Below are 14,530 nucleotides of genomic sequence, written 5' to 3'. Positions count from 1 at the left end.
AGAAGTTCCATAATTGAATCTTGGTTAAATATGAGTATTTACAAATATACAATATTAGCGTAGAAAGTCAAAATTGGAGCCATGTCATGTGATGGCTAGGGGTTAACTCCATAGGCTGGTGCGGAAACTTGTGAGAAAACTTGTTTTTTAAAAATATTTGTCATTCAAATAATGAGTAACATTCAAATAATGAGTAATAACATATTTTTCTCTGAAGGGCAAGAGTTCCTAGTCAATGGATTTCACAAGAGTTTTTCACTAACATTTTGTGAAATTGCTGCAAAGTCCAAAATTTATTAGCAGTGGGCGTGGCTAAGCACAGAGTTCATCAGTCTCAGTAGTGCTCAGTTGACAGAAATATGCAGTTGTAAATAGCTTATTGAGGAATATATACACATTGGATAGAATAAAAATAAGGTAATAAAGTAAAATAATTAGTAAAATATGTACAGATATGTGCAGTCATTTCAGTAGCACTGAGTGATCCAAAGCAGAGATAGAAATTTTCTAAGACCTAGGTCACGTGAGGGGCCACCCTCCCGAACTGTGGCTTCGAAGGATGCTGCTTGGTTTTGGGAGATTAAGTAGGACGATTATCGTCGGCATTTAATGAAAATGCTGCAAACAGACATAGAAATTGGTCTTCTGCAAGGATTTCATAGTTTAGGGTTTGAAAAAAGTTTAACTGACTGCAGTTAAATGCTTTTTGAAAAAAGTTTTCGTTGCTCTTGTGCAGGAAGTCTTTTAAGGTTTCAATACGTAGATCACTATGCAACACAGAGTTCCTTACATAGTAAGGGGCGTTTGTAGCGATTCTCAAGAATTTATTTTGCACAATTTGCAGTTTATTAATGTCGGCAGGTTTTGCCGCAGTCCATGCAGGAGACGCATATGTGAGGATGGGTCTCACAGCAGTCAAGTAGATAAGTCGTTTCTTGCGTAGATCAAGATTGGAGTATTTTCCTAAGATGGGTAAGAGACAATTAATGACTTTCAGGGCTTGATTCCTGACACTGTTAATGTGCGGTGTCCAGGTAAGCTTATCATTAATAGTGACCCCGAGGTATTTGGCCTGGCGAACTATGGGAACAATTTCATTAAACAGGAGAAGGTTGTTATTTACAGGGCGGTTAAGTTTTCTTCTTCTAATGAGCAATAGTTGTGATTTACTTGCATTAATTTTGATCTTCCATTTACTACACCAGTTTTCGATGGATGGGGTGAAGTTCTGTAGGACTTTGATGGCGTGGTTGAGGTTAGCTGATTTCACGGCAATAGCCGTGTTGTCAGCATAGCAGGCAAGGATGGAGTTGGTAGAGCTAATTTTGAGAAAATCAGCAGCATAGAAAATATACATTACAGAACCCAAAACACTGCCTTGAGGGATGCCACTTTTAATTTTCCTTTCAGTGGAGAGAGCATCGTTGACACACACTTTAAAGTTCCTCTCAGTGATGAACGAGTGAAGGATGCGAAGTAGTTCGGGTTCAAAGTTGTAGCTCATTAGTTTGCTAATTAATCCCTCGTGCCAGACGCGGTCGAAGGCTTTCGCCACATCCAACATGAGGATAGCCACATTTTGTCTGTTATGCAGGGCCGAGCCTGCGAATTCGATAATGCGTACCAGCTGTTTAGTAGTTGAGAGATTTCTTCTAAATCCGAATTGCTCCGGAGGAAGTGCATCCAGGTGGTGTTGGATTCTGGAGAGTATGATGTGCTCGAAAATTTTACTGAGGACTGGCAGGAGGCTAATTGGCCTGTAACCATCGGTCTGGGTGTGATTTTTTCCCGGCTTCGGGATCATGACAATTTTTGCAGTTTTCCATGCGGTCGGAAAATAACAGTTAGTCAGTGCTGCATTAAAGATACTGGTGATTTTGCAGATGAAGTTAAGAGGCAGTAATTTAATAGATTGATTAGTAATTCCATCAATTCCTGGAGCTTTTCTGGGCTTGAGTTTCTTCATTATTGTAGATACTTCTGCCGGAGTAGTGAGCGGGATAAGGTTATTGACAGTAGGGGAGTTAAGCCATTCTTGAATTTTAATGAGAGTATCATGTTCAAATTTTGCATCAGAAGGGGTTAAGTTAGGCCAGAATTGTTCTTCCAGATGTGTAACAAAGGAGTTCGCTTTTTCTTCATTCGTAATGGCTGGGTTTCCATTGTGCATAATGGGTCTGTTCGTTGCATAAGTATTTTTAAAATTTTTGACAATTTTCCAAAAAGAGCCATCCTGAGTATTGAGATTAGAGATTTTTTCTGCCCAGATTTCATTTTTGAAGTTATTAATTTCGTATTTAATTTCTTCGCCAAGTCGATTAATCGCGCTTTTGATTTGCGGGTGCCATGTCAGGTGATACTCTTTGCGGAGCCTATTGCGTTGCCGCATCTTGTCACGTGTGCTCCGGGGGAGGCAAAGAGCATTTTCCTTAGCGCTGAGATGTTCAGTAGCCTCCGTGATCGCCGCCTGGATGGACTGCGTTACGTCACTGATTGCTTTATCGATGCCATTTGTGTCATTAAGATTACCTAGAGCCAGATTGCTTGTCACTAAAACGTTTTGAAAAAGCGTCCAATCAACTTTGGTGCGATACTTTCCATTAATTGTCTTTGTGATTCCTAAATATGCCAGTACAGGAAGATGGTCAGAGGAAAGTTCATTTTTCACGTCTAAGACCATAGGAAGTGTCGTTGTGGAAAGTGCAATATCCAGTATGTCTGAAAATTCGATGCGTTCCGGACGATAGGTGAAGTCATCCGGCACATAAATGGAAACTGGATTATTGATAATAAAGTTATGTAAAACTTTGCCATTTAAGTTCGATCTTCGGCAGTTCCAAGCAACATTTTTAGCATTCAAATCTCCAGCTACAATTGTAGGTAAGTTGGAAGGTAAGAGGTTATTTAAAATTAAATCTGTAAGCTTATTATTAGGAGGATTGTAGCACGCAGTAAAATACAATTTGTTGAAAGTAGGTAGTACTACACATACGGTGACAACTTCCATATTAAAGTTTCTTGATACACTAACATGAAGAAAAGATATTTTTAACATATATACATACACCACCACCACGATGACTAGTCCTATCACATCTGTAGTCTCTAAAGTTTGCAATTTTGAGCCGGTGACACATTTGTGCATGAGTTTCTGTAACTAATGCAATGTCCACATCATGCTCTTGAATGAAATGTTGAAATTCTAAAAAGTTGGTATTAAGTCCATTTGCATTCCAGATGCAGAGTTTAATTGGGGTAACACTTGTGGGCCGATTGTCCATTATTTGGCTGCCTCTTCGGTGCTATCTTCAGTTGTGTTTTTATCATGTGCTAGTTGTTTAAAAAGTAGGGGTAACCCTGAGTCCTTAATAAGTGCAACGAAAGTTTTCAGTTCATGAAGCACTTGCTTAGCTTCCGTGACACTTTCGGGAGCCAGTCCTGCAGTGAGTGCACTTGAGTATGATTTGTTGGTAACAAATCTATCCGCGTAAGATTTTTGCACAGCAGCTTTAGGCTTGGGGAACTTAACGCACCCTCTGTAGTTCGCAGTGTGCCCGACTTCATTACAATTGGCACACTTAGGAGGAGTATCCTTGGATTTTGTGCACATAGAGGATTGATGTTTTTCGCCGCATTTAACACAGCGAGCGTCGTGATTACAGTGACTTTGAGCATGGTGGAAGCCCTGACAGCGGAAGCACAGCAGGGGACCTGCTCTTCCTTTATATCTCTCCACTTCAACCTTCATGCCGAGCATGAATTTTTCGTGATAAATTTCTCTGCTTTTCTCTTTCTTTTCCAGCGTGACTAGAAATAACGGCAAATTACTTATTTCTCCGTCTCGTCGTCTCTTTAGCTGGTCGACTCGTTCAATTTTGTATCTACGATCTGTTAGCTGTTCCGCTATTTTGGCGCAGGTCACATATGATGGCAAATGTCGGATTACTACTTTCACTAACTTTGACTCCGGGAGTTCAAAGCAGCGAAAGGATATTTTTTCATCTTTCAAAACTTTCACTAGTTGTTTATAAATTGTCGGGTTGTGCGCCTGAATTTTAAATCCTCCCTTTATTTGTTGCCCATGATAGTCCTTACATGGGGATAGATTATAACCAGCCAAAATGCCTTGCAACTTGACGTTTCGATGCTGGAATAGCCTGATTGGCCGCCGGTTGATCCTCAGCTACTTCCATGGTTTCCGTAGCTGGTTGCTCCGGTGTCTCTACTACTGACAAATCAGCGGGCTCCGTTAGAGCGGGCTTCTTCTGCTTTTTGGTTGTTTCGTAATGTCTCCTCTTGGTCCAGAATCTGAATCCGAGGTGTCTTCATCTAGAGCTTTATACTTTTTTGAAGCTTCCTCATCAGATCTAGCCAGGCTTGAAGCTCGTCTGACGTTCTGCTTAAACCCTTGCACAGGTTTACCTTGTGGTATAACCGGAAGGATGTTGGGTTTGGGTAACGTTGATGTTCTTTCGTTGTGGATCTCTCTTTCAACGAAGATTTTAAGTCGCTGGAAAAACTTCAGATCACTTGCATCCCTTTCAGAAAGCAAGCCATCAGCTTTTTCGATACATTCTAGGTTGGTGATTTCTGCAGCAATAAATTCTATGATGCGGTCCATGTTAAGACTTTCAAAACAGAAAATGAAGCAGCGTAGATCAGAGCAACGATATACCGGCCTACTTTTACTGCGGTATATACTCTGACATGATACAGCAACAGTAACACGATCAACAGAGAGTCGATGCGTCAGAAGACCGTAGTTAAGATATCAAGTATCGTTTGCAATCACTGACCGCCTAAGGTACTGGGTCAGCACTTCGATCAGGAGAGAACTGCAGTGCATGCTACTCGCTCGCTGTCTCCTCTCACGCTCCCGACGTAGTTGACGTAACTTTTTTGACGCCGGCGTAAATTTGCAGGACGCAGAAGACGTAAAACTGAGTACGCTCCTGTTCAGCTTTTTCGCCCGCGACGCGCGCGTATAGCCAATAGCCGACCGAGTTTTTATCACGCGTCATAATCAGAAAACCTTCTTGCTTACCCGTTTCAATATGCCGTCAGAGCCACACAGAGATGAGTTTTTGCTTAGAAATATAACTGTATACAGCAATAAAATAATCAGCATTGTTCACGCCATCTTCAGATTTCTCAAACCGTACATATTAGTATAAATTTAAAATTCTCATTAAAGGGGAAAACTGTATACTTATAAAGCAATGATCCGACCAGTATATCCATATGCTTCACCTATTTATAACACTGTAAGTAATAGGAACCTAAATAAATTACAGTTTCTATGAAATCAAAGTTTCTGCCTTACAAAATTCTCCTTAATTATTATAAATATTGGCTATATCATGTGTAATAAAAAGCTCTATAAATATCCCAATATTAAATACACCAAAAACTAACTTCAGCAATATAATAATTTCTAAAATAAAGCAGTGGATTGTGAAAGAGTACTCAATAAAATACAATTACGAAATTTTGGAGGAAAGTTACAACTTGTGTCATACAGCAATCATTTATTGAAGTTTAATTAAATTACCTTTGCAGCGACTTCTACTTGCTACATTATTTTTCACAAACACTGCTATCGCAGATAGCTGAGTGGTCAGCGCGCTGCTTTGGTAGCGGAGGAATGGAAAGGTGACAAGTTCGAACCTCACCCGTAGACGGTATAATTCACTTAGCTTTTCTCATTTTGAAACGTGTTTCTTATATTTAATCCATGAATCAATTTATTCTTATTTTACCTATTATTATTGTTTTCATTTCTTATTTTATTCATTATTATTATTGTTTTTAATTTAGTTTAAAAATGTGCAGTGCAAATAGAAATCCTTATGTAAAAATATATCTGCACCTCTTTATCATATATCATCTATAAATTCTCTCTTTATTTTTACTTTATTGCATATTTTATCATGCACATAATTTCTCATAAACTGTCCAAAGTTTGAACCTCATTCTAAATTCAAAAATAAATAAAAAGAAAAACAAAAGACCAAGGGAGAGCGAGTTAAAAAAATATGAAGTTGGTTTTATTATATGGTGGATGGTGTATATAAAGAGAATTAAGTAATTTAATTCTCTTTATATACTGTATTCCAAACCAATTTTATAAATCCTAATTTTCATACGATATAGAATCTGCAAGTCTGTCAAACTGGTCGATACTCATCCTGAAGGAATTAAAAAACAAGTAATATACCCCCCCCCAAAAAAAAAATTAAGTCAATTCCTACTTAGGTCCACAAAAAAAGTTTAAAAATACAAAAATAAATAAATAGAAATACAAACACAATTTTTTTAATTAAAAATTTAAAAAATTAATTTTACGCTTAAAAATAATTAAAAAATAATTTTTTTAATTAAAAATTTAAAAAATTTCAATTTGTGAAAAAGCTGTATTAACATCAAGTGTCATTCACTGCAAGTTTAAAAAATTGTATTTGAACTTGAGTGGATGAATAAAAAGAATTTTATGTACTGAAAATTTGAACAAGATATAGGGAGAGTGTAAGCTAATAGTAGGAATTTAATAATTCCAGATATTCCTTTCGCAAACAAGGCAGTAAAAATAAAAAAACTCTTTGAACAGGTCGCTCTAAATAAATCTTTCGGACTCATTCTTGCCATTTTTTGCGGTTCTGCCTCTGCTTAATAATTGCACATAATAGTAAAGTTTCAGCTATATATATATATATATATATATATATAAAATCTGATTCGGACAACTTGCCGCAAAACATACAGAAGAACAGCGAAGTAATAAGATACAGCTCTGTTGACGCTATATTACAGCGTCACGTGATTTTTGCGCAAAATAATTCTATTGGTTAAACGCACTCTTCGCAAGCGTACTCGTTTGGACGCTTTTACGCTGGCAACGTAAAAGCGCATTCGTCAGTTACGTTTCGAGCGTACTCGTGTGGACGGGCCTTTATTCTGTATAGTGTTGCCACTGCTCCATTTCAAATCGTTGGGTTTCTTAATCTCAAATTCATTAAAGGTTTACAAAATGTGAGATATAAAATTCGAAATTCGGGCTGCCACGTGCGCATGTTCGGATGGGACTACGTTATTCAAAATTTGATGGCCCTAAGTACTGTCGTTTTCTGACAGTGCAATATACATACAGTTATATAGATTCTTCATGATTTAATTTATTTAAATATAATATAGGGCGATAATAATTGGTAGTAACAATTTTTGAAGTTGCTGAAAGGTAAATTGCACTTTTATTTCAAAATTACCACTATCAATGAAATATGAGCAAATATCCTCTGTCAACAGAATTTCAATTCTAAATCTGTTTATTCTTAATACTTTTATGAGTTTCGAACTCTTGAGCGATAGAGGTTAAACTACGACACTCCTCAAGCATGGTAACCATTCTATTACGTGTAAGGGCGTCCTTATGTTTTCTTATGTTAGCCATAATGCATGCACAATCTCACTTTCATTTAGAGAAAGATTGCCTGGAAATGCGCCTTTCTTTCTTCTTTTTAAGTTGCCTTGCACTGCTGTGCTGGTTCCTTGCATTTTGTGTACCCTGATGTGTCCTCTGGTGTCATGGTGCTGATATCTGCATACGCATCACCTTTCTATTCAGTTGGTTTCCGCTGCGCTGATCGCGAAAAGCCCTTTTGAACGATTTTATGGTTGTATGTTGAAAAATGAATTTGCTGCTTAAGTTTTGCACACAAACGATAAAAAAAAAAAAAAAAACTCAAAGTATATTTCCTTGCCTTTTAAACTTCTATTCCTTGAATCTGAGCATTTTTTTATTACAATACGAGTATTACGTAATTAACTGCAACTCATGGAATCTTCCTCAGATTTAAAAAAAAAAAAAAAAAAAAATTACTTACTTCGTTATTATGCGTTAGTCCTGCTAAGGGTGGGCTGTTTTCCCATTTATTAGCTATTTGAAGTGTTTCTGCTGTTTTTTGTTGGATACTCTTTGTGTCGTCTAAAAGAGTGATCTCATAAAATTCTTGTATATCTGAAAAAAAAAGGGCGGGCATTTTAAAAATTAATCCACAAATTTAAATTTCACATATAAGCAGAAGAAAAAATCTATCAGCAGAACTGCAAGTTAAAAGAGAAAGAAAATATTACAACTAATAATGAAAGGCCTAAAAAATTTTTATAAAGGCAAGACAATAAATATTATACCATTTCTACAGGAAATACATAATGCAACTTCAATAGGCAGGTTTTTTTTTGTCCGCCGATTCGTATCGATATAAAATAGTTACCGCTCCTGCCATTTTTGTAGAAATTCTCTTACTCCTGAAGATGATTCTGTGTCTGATCGCCATCTAAGTTATCGCAACTAAGTTTTATTATTCAAATAAAACTTACGTGAAATTATGGTTTCTTGCCTAATTTTAGGCGATTGAAATAATTTAAAAACGAATTTTGAAAAGGCATTGTTGAGGGGGTGGACTTTATAGCAGTTTTGATTTCTTTAACAAATTTTTAAACCGACAATTTTGAAAAATACATAAAGTTTTAATTATTTTAATAATAAATAATTAAAACGTCTCTATTGTAATTAAAACGGAGAGAAATAACGTATACGAATAAAATTATACATATAAATCTTATAACATTAAACATGGAGATAATGCTTAGTTCTGATTAAAAAACAGTTTTGAAAAATGTCATGTCGAAAAATTTTCTAATTTGTATTTATTATATATAGTAATATAAGGCACCAAAGATTTGCAGTAACATACAATTAAACTGCATGTTCCTAAACTTCCAATGAATTTAGACAGTCAGTTGAATTATATGTCAGTGAACTGATTAATAACTTTTAATAATAAGATTTGCACTAGTATACAATTAAACTGCATGTTCCTAAACTTCCAATGAATTTAGACAGTCAGTTGAATTAAATGTCGGTGAACTGATTGATAACTTTTAATAATACTGACCACATTAACAGAAAATTTACTTAAAGTGAAAATTTGCCAACCATGCTAGCAACTGGTTGCTCCGTGGTTCGAATCTCGGCGTCACAACACTTAATTTTCAAGTGTTTCACTTTGAAAAATTTACTAGTGTCTACAAAGTCCAAAGAAAAATTTCTTGGTGACAACAACTGGCTACTGTTTTGATTTGGTAGAAAGGATCTGGTGCTTTTCTTCGAGGAAGAAGAAATAATCATATTCCCTTATAACAGGATCTTCTGGTATAAGAGGTGAACAGTTTTGAAACATCTGTGGTTCAAAACTCGGCAGGGCACGTCTGATTTTCACACTTCCTATTCCGAAAAAATTTTAAATCTTTAAATCTTAAAATGCAGTTTTTAACACATATAAGGTATTTTCTCCCTCCTTTCTGCATGCCTTCGTGGTGTAATGGTAGCACACTGAGCGCGTATGGGTGGAGTCCCGGCGAGGGCATTGCTCATTTTTCCCGTTTTTCTCCTGCTTCAAAAAATCCTAATGACTCTACAGTGGCGCCCGAACTAAAAGGTGGTGGATGATGATTTGGCGCCTGGGGTTCCCTAATCCCCAGTCGCCCTTTAAAAGGGGGAGTATATAAGGCCAGAAGTTTCAAATTTTCTCTCTCTTTTCTGTTTGCCTTCGTAATACAGGGTGTCCGTAAAAGAATGTCCGAGTTTCAAATTGTAATAGTATCAGCTGTAATCGTTCCACAGTTGTGGTTGAAGGTGACGAATAAAGAATAACTCGAACAGTTTCAGATAAGCGCATGCGCTTGTACCGCTACATCGTTTTCACAGTTGCAGCGTCATCTATTCAAAATGGCGACTTCTGAGCGTAAAGTGTTTTGTGTTCTACAATTTGCTAAGAGTGATTCGGTAATTGCCGTTCAACGTGCGTTCCGATTAAAGTTTAAATGTGATCCCCCATGTGACAGAAATATCCGCCGATGGTATCGACAATTCGAAACAACCGGATGTCTTTGTAAAGGTAAAAGCCCGGGAAGACCCAAAGTTTCTGTAGAGAATGCGGAACGTGTCGAAGAATCTTTCCGTCGTAGTCCGCAGAAATCTGTCCGGAAAGCAAGACATGAACTGCAGTTGCCAAAGACGACAGTCTGGACGATTTTTTTTTAAAAAAAATTTACACTTGCGTCCATACCTATTACAGTTGGTACAGCAATTAAAGCCAAATGATTGTGCAGTACGATTTCGTTTTGCATGTGAAGTTCTTCAATGGCACAATGACTTTCTGCATCATGTGGTGTTCAGTAATGAGTCAACGTTATACAAGTGGGAATCAGAAAATCCTCAACAACTTGTACAACACGAAAGAGATTCTCCAAAAATAAACGTTTTCTGTGCTGTTTCACGACGACAAGTGTACGGACCATTTTTTTTCGCTGAAGCTACAGTAATAGAGGTTTCTTACCTGGATATGCTACAACAATGGCTCTTTCCCCAATTAGTAGAAATTGAACCTGCAAACTTTATTTGGCAACAAGATGGAGCCCCTCCTCATTGGAGTCTCTTTGTGCGAGATTGGTTAAACGTCGAAGTCCCTGACCGTTGGATTGGGCGTCACGGTCCAGACGACATACCCTGGCCGCCTCGTTCACCTGACATCACGCCTTGTGATTTCTTCCTTTGGGGCTTCGTAAAAGATCGGGTCTACTTTCCACCCCTACCCCACGATTTACCAACCTTGAAAGGTAGAATTGCACAGGCTGTTGCTTCCACTACTCCGGACTTGCTGCAAGACAGTATGGGAAGAATTGCATTTTCGTTTGGATGTGTGCCGTATCACTAAAATCGCACACATTGAGCACTTATAGGAAAAACTAGGTTAGTTTTCCTTCAATTTCATGTATGATTTGTTATATTTAGTATAAAATAAACTCCTGTAATATACCATTAAAACTCCGACATTCTTTTACGGACACCCTGTATAATGGTAGCACACTCGACGCGTATTCCAGAAGTCCAGATTAGAGTCCAGGCGAGGGCATTTCTCATTTTTCACGTCTTCTGCTTCAAAAAATCGTAAGGACTCTATACATTCACCGAAATTTAATTCATTTACCATCCGAAAATTAGTCAGTTTTTCAAAATGTTGCGTAGCAAGTTTTTTGACTAAATATCTAATTTTAAACAGCAAACTAGGGCCCAAATTGCAATCATATTTCATCATATAATTTTAGAGCATAACCAGATTTTTTTAAAAAAGAATTCTAGCTTCATTTTTACCCAAAAATTCACAACAATCGCACTACTAAAACCGAAAGCAAGGTTTTAAGCTTACTGTATAATCCACAGCATAACAAAGTAAATAATCTTAAAGTTCGTTTTCGGGATTTAATAAAATTAATCATTTTTACAGCATTGTCTTAAACTTCCTTTAATGCATTCCTTTTATTAAAAACATGCAGCGAAGAGCAACAATAAGAATATTTATTGTATGGCGTACAATTATCGTAATATATTTTCTTTGTTCATGAATAGTAGAAATACACAGAATCCCGGGCAGACTGAATGACAAACAAGTCTTCTTTGTTGTGGCCTATGCTGCTTTTTTTACGTCTCAAAGAATGGAGTTGTACTCATAAAATCAAAATTATTTCATGTTATTTTAGATAATAAAAACAACAGAAATAAAAAAAAAAAAATTATTATGTTATGACTTATCTCACTTGTCTCTCTGTAACATTCAAACAGGTACAGGAATGGTATCATGGCGATGAGCGCAGGATTACGTCTGTCGCTGCGATGAGCTTTGCGCACTATTATTAGGCGGCAGTGTAGTTTTGCCTGGTTCCATTTCAGTTCGAAGGAGAATTCCTCGGGAAACGTATTTCAAGAGTATTCCACCTCTCTTTCCTACCACAAAGCCTCTGGGGTGGATTTTCGGTTCGCCCTGCATTTCAAGTGCCCTCGTGCCAAAAAGGTACTATACATTTACAAACATCCAAGCTTTCTTTGGGATTTGAAGCATGGCCGTACGTTGGTGTATTGGTGTATTTAATTATGGCAAAGCACACGAGGGGCAAAGCACAAAATCCGTAGTGGAGTTACATGCAACCTCAGAGTTTCATGGAATAAGTCTGAAGACCACTAAGTTAGATTTATTTGTTAACATGTATATATATTTTTATGAGTCAATGACATTATGTACATGTGATTGACATCCAAATGATCCAACTGCCTCAACTATCGACAAATGGAACATTAAGGTCTATATTTTTTAATTAATTTTCTTAATTTCATGCTTTTTTATACTTAATGATTCGTTTTTAAAATTGTTTGAGAAAATGACTCTAGGTTCATTTCGGTTATTACTAACTAGTATGTATGCCAAAAAGGTACTATACATTTACAAACATCCAAGCTTTCTTTGGGATTTGAAGCATGGCCGTACGTTGGTGTATTGGTGTACTTAATTATGGCAAAGCACACGAGGGCTATCTGCCTAAGGGAAGGGATGCCTTTCGTGGAGTACTTTCTAAGGGAAACTGGCTCATATACACGTTACACATGGGGAAAACCACGAAAACGCCCATGCAGCCAGCCCGTTCGCGGGATTCGAACCTCGGACCGAACTACCAGTGTTCAGCGACTTTACCGCTCGGCCGCTGGTGGGCGCATGGCCGTACGATATGGCAGCCAACAATGCTAACCACTATACCGACCAGGCCGGTGTAAAAGAAATAGTATTTAAACGAAATAAAATTACTTTATACTATTTTAGACAACGAAAACAACATAAATAAAAGAAATATCATTTAATTTATTATTGTAGATGTTTAGCTAGTACCCATAGGGGATAGTGGTTATTGACACTGACTGGCATGGATGTTTGTAAATGTAAATTGCATCTGCGGCATGAGGGCACTCATAGGCCGAAAATCTTCTCGGGTGGTTTGGTGGTAGCAGAAGAAGAATGGGAGACATTCCGGCCAGTAACCGGGGTTTTCTCGTTTAAATTGGGGAGAAACTGGAGAAAGGCGTACTGTCACCTATAATATATTTAAGGCTCATACTAACGACAGATGCAGTCTTGTACTCCTTACCACGATAAAATTCGTGGTCAGTCTGATTAGGTCACACAGATTTTAGCTTTTCGACCCACATGGTATTAGAAAATTCTTTTGAATTTTCATTCCAACTTGGGGGAAATCCGTAGTGGAGTTACATGCAACCTCAGAGTTTCATGGAATAAGTCTGAAGACCACTAAGTTAGATTTATTTGTTAACATGTATATATATTTTTATGAGTCAATGACATTATGTACATGTGATTGACATCCAAATGATCCAACTGCCTCAACTATCGACAGTTGCATCAAAACAGATTTACAGTTCACGTTCCTGAAGTACATAATGAAAAGTTTCGCAACTGGTTGACTTCATAAAAACATATTTATGGGTAGGCCACCGCTTCTAACATTTTAACTCGACATGACAGAATTGCACCCATAATTCAAATTATTAATACCAAAATGCAAATATTTCCGATTTCTACTTAATCAATTAGTATGGACTATATCATGAATACTAAAAGTCAATGACTATATCTTGTACAGGCGTTAAATTACATCAATTCAGGAAGAGAAAAAATGCCCTCACCAGGATTCGAGCTCCGGACCTCTCGAATACGGGTCGAGCGTGCTTCCAGTTACACCACGAAGGACGGAGAAAATACCTTATAACATTAAATGTGTAAGCAATGAATGACGTTCGAAAGATATGAGTCACAGCCACCCAGTTTGAGTCATTCCTTCAATGAGTCTTTTACACTAAAGCTTCAAATATTCCCTTTAGTTATGTAAAAAAATAAATAAATAAATAAAAATTTTAAAAAATATTTCTAGTTTAACAGAAAGCAGATTATCTAGTCATGCACAAAAATATCGCAAACTTGGGAAATACACGAAAAAAATTAATAAAACCCAACTCTGCTCTAAAGCATGCGGCTTAAAACAAAAAAAGAGAATTTCCACAGAAGCAAACTACATGCAATTACAACTAATTCGTGCATACATTCAAAGCTTACAGAGCTTTCAAGAAATTAACTCTCTTCCTAGTTAAGTTATACAAAAAATAAACACGATTAAGAGCTGTTTCTACCATGCCTAATCCCGTACCGATATTTATTAAAATGAAAAGCAATTTGAAGACTTTTGGTCTAAGTCTGCTCTAAGCAGGGTGAAAAGTAATTAATGAAATTGTTTCAAGACAAAAATTCGTGACTCACGACCGTTTTGCCAGCATTACAAGCACACTAACCACAGTAAAAGTTAAATAATAATTTTATCCAATGATCCACACCCAGAAGTCAATAAAACCCAACGGGAGAAGAATTAAGAATTACTAAAAAAAAGTGGGGGGGTGAAAAAAAAAGAAACAGCAAATTTTCAAGCGTGGGATGAGCTTAAAAAACAAGATATTTTGAGGAACTCATAAGGCTGACCAGTTTTTATTGGGACAAAGACTAGGTGATGTCTTTTTCAGGGGACTTTTATCGACTTTGAAATAGATTATCGATTCCAAGGAATTTTTTCCAGATTT

At 37.0% G+C, this 14,530-nt stretch overlaps 1 protein-coding gene across 4 annotated transcripts in view; it reads right to left on the bottom strand.

Annotated features, from left to right (window-relative positions):
- Nucleotides 1-14,530, bottom strand: part of LOC118184470 (disks large 1 tumor suppressor protein-like) — a 711,253-nt gene that overhangs the window by 508,329 nt on the left and 188,394 nt on the right. For all 4 annotated transcript variants that reach the window (XM_085819058.1, XM_085819059.1, XM_085819060.1 and 1 more), the window contains one exon: nt 7,881-8,014. In XM_085819058.1, the coding sequence (XP_085675184.1) occupies nt 7,881-8,014 (134 nt within the window). The remainder of the gene's footprint in view (nt 1-7,880; nt 8,015-14,530) is intronic.

The sequence above is a fragment of the Stegodyphus dumicola genome, chromosome 6 (assembly GCF_044657685.1).
Source record: "Stegodyphus dumicola isolate Sdum_Otavi_A_Nest chromosome 6, ASM4465768v1".
NCBI lineage: Eukaryota > Metazoa > Arthropoda > Arachnida > Araneae > Eresidae > Stegodyphus > Stegodyphus dumicola.
Note: the sequence above shows the minus strand (reverse complement) of the source record. Positions and strands in the feature narration are given on the sequence as shown.